The sequence below is a fragment of the Orycteropus afer genome, unplaced genomic scaffold (assembly GCF_000298275.1).
Source record: "Orycteropus afer afer isolate SDZICR_OR568_19922 unplaced genomic scaffold, OryAfe1.0 scaffold00088, whole genome shotgun sequence".
Taxonomy (NCBI): Eukaryota; Metazoa; Chordata; class Mammalia; order Tubulidentata; family Orycteropodidae; genus Orycteropus; species Orycteropus afer.
In genome coordinates this window covers 10092643-10101636 of record NW_006921675.1, presented here as the reverse complement: position 1 = coordinate 10101636, position 8994 = coordinate 10092643, and the positions used below count along the sequence as shown (strand labels likewise).

At 36.7% G+C, this 8994-nt stretch overlaps 1 protein-coding gene across 1 annotated transcript in view; it reads right to left on the bottom strand.

Annotated features, from left to right (window-relative positions):
• The window catches only part of PCNX1 (pecanex 1), a 210724-nt gene that overhangs the window by 73659 nt on the left and 128071 nt on the right, over nt 1-8994 (bottom strand). Inside the window, exons 13-16 of the mRNA XM_007942339.1 lie at nt 8561-8593; nt 5118-5289; nt 4530-4640; nt 236-327 (exon numbers count right to left, since the gene is read on the bottom strand). Coding sequence (XP_007940530.1) covers nt 236-327; nt 4530-4640; nt 5118-5289; nt 8561-8593 — 408 coding nt within the window. The remainder of the gene's footprint in view (nt 1-235; nt 328-4529; nt 4641-5117; nt 5290-8560; nt 8594-8994) is intronic.

The following is an 8994-nucleotide window of genomic DNA, read 5'->3' as shown; positions in this document are numbered from 1 at the left end:
GTTTCTAATATTAACCTACAATTACTGCTTAGAAAAAGATTTTTCTCTTAATAATGATTATCTATTAAATTGTTTTCAAAGTCAATGAAAATGAGAATAATGTTCAATATAAGAAGACCATGGATATTAATGCTAAAATGGTACAAACTCCACCCCTGAAAAAAATCACTACTCAATACAATCTCATGTGGAAATATAGCTTTAAGGATAAAACAAGCTACCATTTATTGCTCACCTTTAAAGCGCCATAACACAATCCATACAATAAGGCCACTGCCACAACGCTGCAGATAAAACTGTAAAGTGCTGCAAGCAGGCTTGTTGTGGCTAGACAGTAAAGGAAAAAGTAATTAATGTTTTAATAAACAGCTATGTAAAAACTACATCTTAGAAGTTCACTGAAATGCATTGATTATGTTATAATTACGCCCCAAAACCACTCATGTAGGCTATAATTAAGCACCTGCTCACTGTGATTTTAAAATTTAAATCACTTCATCATGTGCTTTACCAAGATTTTGAAATAAGAATGGTTTGCTATCCTCCATCTTTGATATAGGCTAAAATACATTTAACTCGGAAGCAATAAAAATGTGCACATGGCAGGAAAAAAAGTACTAAGATTAAGCATCAAGAAATATATCTGATATTAACAAAAAATATGGGAAAATGAAGCTTGCCGAAATCTAAAAAAGATTTGAGGATATATTAAATATTTATAGAACGATAAAACACAAAACCAAACTCACTGCCGTCAAGTCAGATCCAACTCATAGCAAGCCCTCCTTGGGTTTCCAAGGTGGTATCACTACGGAAGTAGATTGCTCAACCTTCCTTCTGAGGAGTGGCTGGTGGGTTTGAACCACCAGCCTTCTGGTTAGCAATCAAATGCCTTAGGCTCTATGCTACCAAAGTTCCTATGGAAAGATACCAGTCTATAAAGCAGAACTTGTGTTGCCCACAGAAATAAATTTTTATTCCCTTCTGCTAATTAATTCTCACAAAAAGTATTACAAATACAAAATATATCTGAAAGCAAAGTAATACTGAAGAAGAAAAATAAAGTAGGAGGTCTCACACTCCTCAATCTCAAAACCTACTATACAACCACAGTAGTCAAAACTGCCTGGTATTGGTACAATGACAGACACACAGACCAATGGAACAGAATTGAGAACCCAGAAATAGATCCACCCACCTATGGTGAGCTGATCTTTGACAAAGGGACAATATCCATTAAATGGGGAAGAGATATTCTCTTTAAATGATGCTGGAAAAACTGGATATCCATTTGGAGAAAAATGAAACAAGATCCATACCTCATACCATATATAAAATCTAACTCTGGATAGATCAAAGACTGAAATGTGATACTTAGAACTATAAAGTTCATCAAAGACAAAACAGGAGCAAACTTAGGGGCCCTCATTTATGGCATAAAGAGACTATCAAGCATAACCCAAAATACACAGCAGCAGAAGATAAACTAGATGCTTGGGATCTTCTAAAAATTTAATTCTTATGTGCACATCAAAAGACTTCTCCAAAAGAGTAAAAAGAATCTACAGATTGAGAAAAAATATTCGGTAACGACATATCTGACAAGGGCCTTCTCTCTACAATTTATAGAAAACTCCAACACCTCAACATCAAAAACACAAACAATCTAATGTAGAAATGGGCAGAAGACATGAACAGATACTTCACCAAAGAAGATATTCAGGCGGTGAACAAACACATCAAGAAATGTTCACGATTATTAGCTATTAGAGAGATGCAAATCAAAACAATGAGATAACATCTCACACAAGCACTAATAGCACAGTTCAACAAGACAGAAAGTAACAAATGCTGGTGAGGATGTGGAGAGACTAGGACTCTCATACACTGCTGGTAGAACTGGAAAATGATATAACCATGGTGGAAATCAGTATGGTGATTCCTTAAAAAGTTGGAAATAGAAAACCATTTGATCCAGCAATCCCATTACTAGGTATATATCCTAAAGAAGTGAGAGCCAGGAGACAAAGAGATACATGCACACCCATGTTCACTGCAGCACTATTCACAATACAAAAGAGATGGAAATAACCTATATGCCCATCAGCAGAAGAGTGGATGACCAAACTATGGTACATACACACAATGGAATACTATGCAACACTAAAGAATAATGTAGACTCTGCAGAACACCTTATTACGTGGGTGAACTTGGAGGACATTATGCTGAGTGGAAAAAGTCAATCAAAGAAGGGCAAATACCTTATCCACTATAACACCAGAGCTCCTTATGGGATTACTAGTAATAGGAAATATAGTGATAGCTAAAATAGATAACTTTTATTTTTAAAGCATGGATAATATATATTCTTTATTGGTGACTTTATATAGTGACCATAAAAGAAATCTATAGCAAAAAAATTTCTTCAGGAGATATTATAAAACTAATACCTTGCACAAGGATATAAATCATAGTATGACAAAGTCCATTATAAATTATCTATACTAAGCCCTCCCTGTAGTAGTTAGAGATTAATGCAGCACCTATAATAGTCCACACACTGTCTTCTACCCATTAAGCTATGATGACTGATAGAACCAACCCTACCTTGATTCACATCCCTTCAACAGTTTTTCAAAACACGAAAATGCTCTAAATACACAGCAACATAGAAAAGGCTTAGTTTCTATTTAAAATTTAAGCTATAATATCTAACCAGCAGAGATGATTTCAACGCATATATCCCCACTCCTCAGTTATCTACATGGGTAGGTTTCAAAGACCAGGTCAAAACATGAAAACCAGTGTTATACAAACGTGGAGGATTTTTGTTTTTAGACCACCCATTTGTCTGGTTTTTTTTTATTTAGAAAATATGATCATAGAAATAATAACAGCTAAGAGTCACTAATGTGCTCATCACTGTGATGAGGCCCAGTTATGGATTACTCTTCTGTGGGGAAGAAGGCTTGGAGAAGACAAAGCTGGATAAAGCCAGGCTGTGTGACCGGAGGGCCCACGGCTTAACCATTCACTTTCCTCCGGGGCTGGGTCAGAGCTCTTTACGGAGCTGCCTGCTGGGCTCCACTCCCACCCTTGCAAGCCCCATGTTCCTAAGGCTGGCGCTTGCTCTGCCCTTCCAGCCTGGTGAGTCACCGAGCCTCATGGCTTCCTGCAAGGGCACTGGCAGCTTCACCAAGCACCCAGCCCCATCTAAGTAGAGGCTTCAGGCCCAGTTCAGCTCATGAAACTCACAGGCATTTCCTTCAAACAGCTCCCATACCTCTTTCTTTCTTCCATTCCCACCCCACAGCAATTTTGAGCTGCTGGGCCTCAGGCCACATAGGAGCTAAGAACCCAGAACAGACTCCCACTGGCTCAGTGCTGCCTGTGTGTCCACCCAGAGGCCATGGTCATGAAGGAGGCCGGTCCCATGTGGCAGCTGCACATGGCAGGAGGGAGTGGAAGGCAAGGGCAATGAGCCTCAGATTCCAAGGTCACCACACCTAGAGACTCTCCTTGATGAAGGGGATGCACCACAGCTGTTGCCACAGTGCCCGCCACCTCATTAATGCCTCCAAACAGTCAGACAGTATATATTTCACTGTTGCTATAAATGTGAAATGTCAGATAATGAGACAGTCGGTAAGTGAGGAGTAGGTGTACTTGGAAGATAAATGGGGACACACATTGATGTGAAGTGTGAAGAGAAATGGATTATGAAATTATAGTAACATCTTTCCCTTTCATATTTTACTCAAGTTACATGCTTACCTTTTGGTAAAATTTTAAAAGGTTCAACTAAATAATGATATATTTTAACCATGATGGCAATGGGGTATGTAACAACTGAAGGATGATAACAAGGAACAGTAAATCTGAGTGAGAACTAGTAAGAAGTTAAAAAACTGCTCACGGGACTATTTGCAAGCTCGCAAACCATTTTCTACAATAATATTGATATGGTCTTACTTATTTTTAAAATAAAAGATTCTTATGTGATAGCAGAATAGATTTTCTAAGTATATGCATTCATATGATCTCCTCCAAAAACAGTGATATTTTTACTACCTTATTTATTAAATGTTTTTGGATTTTGGTTTTGGTGTTCCCATTCTAAAGATGAAACAAAGCTCTAAAACCAAATACACGATGTACCAAGTGCACACACCAGGTCAAAATCCAAATACAAAGCCATGTGTCAAGAGGTCAATCTACATATATGTCTATATAAGTTCCATGTAAACTCACTTTAATTGTTAGTTTTAGACAATATTATTTATGAAACTTATACAATGACTTCAATTAAAGATTATTCCTGGATTTTTCACTAAGGTTGAGGTGGCAGATGATTATTTTTTCCTACGTATAAATTAATTCCTGCTCAGTCTTCAATTATTAAATAGGTGCTTTTTTTTCTAATTTCAATTTTAAAATGAAATTGGAAAAGTATTTCAATGTTTAATTTATTACTTCATGATCTGTAAAAGTAATACTGTAGTCAGTAATTTTAAAAAGAAGTACTCACCATTACCACCAAATATATGAATATCCAACTGTTCACAAAGGTACATTACAAACGTATTCACCTGAGGCAGGAGGCCAATGAAAAATACTATTGGGAAACAGAGTGTAAACACTATAGAAGGAAAGAAAAGTACATTTAAAATACTATACCAGATCCTTTTGTTCATTTAAAGATTATAAAATAAATGATAAAAAAGAGACCCCAAATTAATAAAAACTACTAAATAATTTTTTATAAGATTTCATTTTTAGTGATTTATTTTTTAAAATAATTGCTTGGGTTATTAAATAAAATATTTTCAACTATAAACAACATCTTTTAAACTTATTGCAATCATTTTCATATAATAGGAACTTGAGATATACACAATACAAAAGGAAATCTCCCATTTCACCTGCTTCAAAAACAAAATAATCACCATGATATTTGCAGTTTTCATTCTCATAGCTTTGTTCCTGAGAGGATTACAAACGGCAAAATAAGTTTATCCAAACTATTATCGCCTACATAATCAACCTACTTACCAACAAACAGTTTGTACACAAATAAATTAATGTTAAGATCTGAAATACTGTAAAGATGACTCACCTATAACCAAATCCCTGGCTGATATAAGGACCAGTGGATTGGTGAAAGTTATTCCATACAATTTGAACTTGGTTGTAGTAATGTTTCGGCTACCATAATCCAAGAGCCAAATAAGACCACAACATAAACAGAAATAAACTGGTCTACTGTAGGCAATGATACGATTATGACCCTGAAAATGAAATTAAAAGAAAATCAGTTTAGTTAATTTTAGGAATCGCAATAGCTGCTGAGATCTTTGATGGCTTATAGTCTAAGGATTCAAAAGGCTTTCTTTCATATGGAGCTAGGCTTTAACTGTTGGAGAAGGGAATTAAAAATGCAGAAACAAGGAAGGACAGAATGAACTCTGTGATGAACTGGAAGTTTCAGCATGAACTCATTATTTTTAATTTGCATACAGATACAGGAATAGATATATGTGTGTGTGCACATGTGTATTAACATGCTTATGTATATACATACATGTATTTCCTAGCTTTATCTACTATAAAGACCTAGAAGCAATGATACTCCAATAATAAAGATTACTAGCTTGTAGAGAAGAACTCTGTAGAGAAATGGCTAGTTTCAGGCTATGGTAGGATCAATCTTGTGCACAGAAAAGTAAAGCAGTACCCAAAAAATGAAAGGGATATGCTGGACGGACACTGAAGGCAGCTTGATGGGGCTCTCAATGGCCACCTCAGGGACAATTTGAGCATGAAAATAAATAGTGATAGTAATGGATTACTGGATAAAATAAGAATCCAAAATTTACACTGATGCAAATAAGTAAATAAAGACAAACGGGAAAGTGTTTCCTTACAGTAAGAAGTCAACTAGTAAGTGTAGAAGGAATGATGGGGTTAAAAAAACCACCAATGGCAACCATCAAGTCTTAACTAACTCAAGCAAGAAACAACAGAGACTAAAACAAGTAGGCGAAAGTTAACAGGTCATTTATATAACCTCAAAGCACTTCCTACAAAATAACTTACTACAAAAAACAGAAACAACACTGCAGGAGGGTAGCAGTTCTCAACGGGGTGAAAGGGGGTGTTTTGTCCTCAGGGAACATCTGGCAACAATTTTGAGTGCCTCAACAAGGGCAGGAGTGTTACTGGCATCCAGTGGGTAGAGGCCAGAAAAGATGTTAAAATAAACACCTTACAATGCACAGCACAGGCTCCCCATTTCAACAAAGATTTATCCAGCCCAAAATGCTAAGACTGCAAAGGGTGCTAAACCCTGCAGGAGAGCTGCCTGGGAGACAGCACCTTAACCAAAAATCAAAGTAAACATCACCAACTGTAGGGTAAGTCAACAATGTGTGCTTCCTGATAATATGCACAGAGATGAATACATCATTTTCGTAGCATTCCTATAAAAATATACGGCCTGTATCTAATCAAGAAGAACATCAGAGAATTTTAAACTAAAGAATGGTCTACAAAATAACAGGCCTGCACGCATCAAAAATGTCAGCATCATGAAAGACAAATACTAAGGAATTAAACCCATTGCCACTGAGTTGATTCTGATTCGTGGTAATGCCACGTGTGTCAGAGCAGAACTACTATTGTCTGTAGGGTTTCTAATGATTTCAAATAACTTTTGGAAGCAGACTGCCAGGCTTTTCTTCCAAGGTACCTATAGGTAAACTCCAGTAGCTCAGTGTGCTAACCAGTTGCACTGCCCAGGGTGCAAAGGAATTGCTCCAGATTTAAAGAGACTAAAGAGAATGCCCGTCAACAAGATGGATGGACACGACAATGGGCTCAACCTGTGAGGACGGTGCAGGACTGGGCAGTGTTTCGTTTTGTTGTACATAGGGTTCCTGTGAGTAAGAGCTGACTCAATGGCAGCTAAAAACAACAATAACAACGAAACCAGATGTATGACCAAGGGCTTTCAAATGCCTATTGAGACTATAGGCAAAAACTGAATAAGATCTGTGGATTAGCTAATAGGATTCTATCAATGTTAATGTCCTGATTTTGATTAATTATATACCAGTAATGGAAAAAATCACTCATCTGTCAGTCTGTTGTACTGTGGTGGTTTGTGTGTTGCTACAATGCTAGAAACTATACCAACAGTATTTCACACACTATCCAGGTCAACCATGGTGAACAGGTTTCAGTAGAGCTTGGGAGGCTGATCAGAAAGAAAGGCCTAATAATCTACTTCTGGAAATTAGACAATTAGAACCCTATGGATGGCAACAGAGTTAAAAAAAAAAAAAAAAAAAACCAAACTCACTGCTGTTGAGTAGATTGGACTCATAGCGACCCCTTCTTGGGTTTCCATGGGGCTATCTCTATGGAAGTAGATTGCCCAATCTTCCTTCTGAGGAGTGGCTGGTGGGTTTGAACCGCCTTCTGGTTAGCAGTCAAATGCCTTAGACACTATGCCACCAGAACAGTGGCTTATATACTGCCGGAAGATGAGTCTCCTAGGTTGTAGGCACTCACAGTGCCTGTACAGGACTACAACAATAGACTGAAGCATACCAGCAATCATGAGGGTGGTGGTGTACAAGGCTTGATGGCAACTAACAGGAATTTACATTGTTTCCAGCAAACACACACTGAAGCATTTAGAGGTGAAGAGGCATTCAGAGGGAAAGGGTTATCATGCTACAGCTCCCTTCCCAAAATTCAGAGAAGCACCTATATGGTGATATGTGTTTAGAGAATGAAAGAGAGTAAGCAAATATGGTAAAATGTTAACATAGAGAATCTGGGTAAAAGGTATCAGGGATTCTTTGTACTATCACTGCAATTTTTCTATAATCTAAAATTATGTCAAAACACAAGTTAAAAGAAAAAGCAATGTTTCCATATGTTATTTTACCTCAAAAACATTCTTAAAAAATAATACACGTAACCAGTCAAAAGAAAACCATTTGCCTTTTTGTTTTATTTTGCTCCTCTACTCCAGTAGTACTCCAGTATATGGATAAAAAAATAATGAGATTCAACTTGTAGTCTCTGTTTCTAAACTGCTTGAACAAGAACGGTCTCTGGTCTTTCTACTAAATAAGTAACTCTGAAATTAGGTCTAAAAACTGTATCGTACTTTCATAATAAACACGTTTTTCCTATTTCAAAATTCTGTCTTGGAATGCTTAGTCACGATTATTGAAAAGTTATTAAATGAAAATTATCAAATAGCCATGAGTTCATACGACCCATGTATAATAACATAATCTCCTGAAACAAGCTGTCAAACAATGGTTAATTATGCTGATTTTCAACCAGGATTTAGAGTCTACAAGTACAATGCCATTTTATTTCATGTAATAAATCACCTATTTTCTAGTAGTGCCAAATCTTAGATGAGAAAATAACATAAATCTTAATTCAATCTGACACATGCCAAAATGAAAAATGCTGGCAGGGCGGGGGGCTGATGGAGCCTAAGGAACTGTGAGTTACAGCAATACCAGAGTGACTTACGTGTCTGGGAGAGGAGGAGTCTGGTTGAACGCTCTAAAAGAAAAGCAGAATCACAGATTATACTACTGAAGTCTCGGTAATTTTTCACACAACTTTCAAAATGCCTGAAATGATTTTAAGTAAATATACCACAATCAAGAAATGACTGACCTTAATTCTGTACATCAACTCCAGATACTGGTGTTACTGTGATATTAAAAACATCCCAAATCTTCCCTGTTAAACTTATTATGGTTAATAATTTGCATCTAGCTTAATGTTTCTAAAATGGCATATGGTATGGCCAGGGTAGTAAGAGATATCTTACAGCTTGGCTTGTTACTACACATATAAACAAGTTGTATTTAACATAGAATCTCTTCTTAAGCATATCATGCCATTCAGGAAACACATGGTAACATGGTTAGCTTCTAAGACGAAACCTAGCTCTGTCT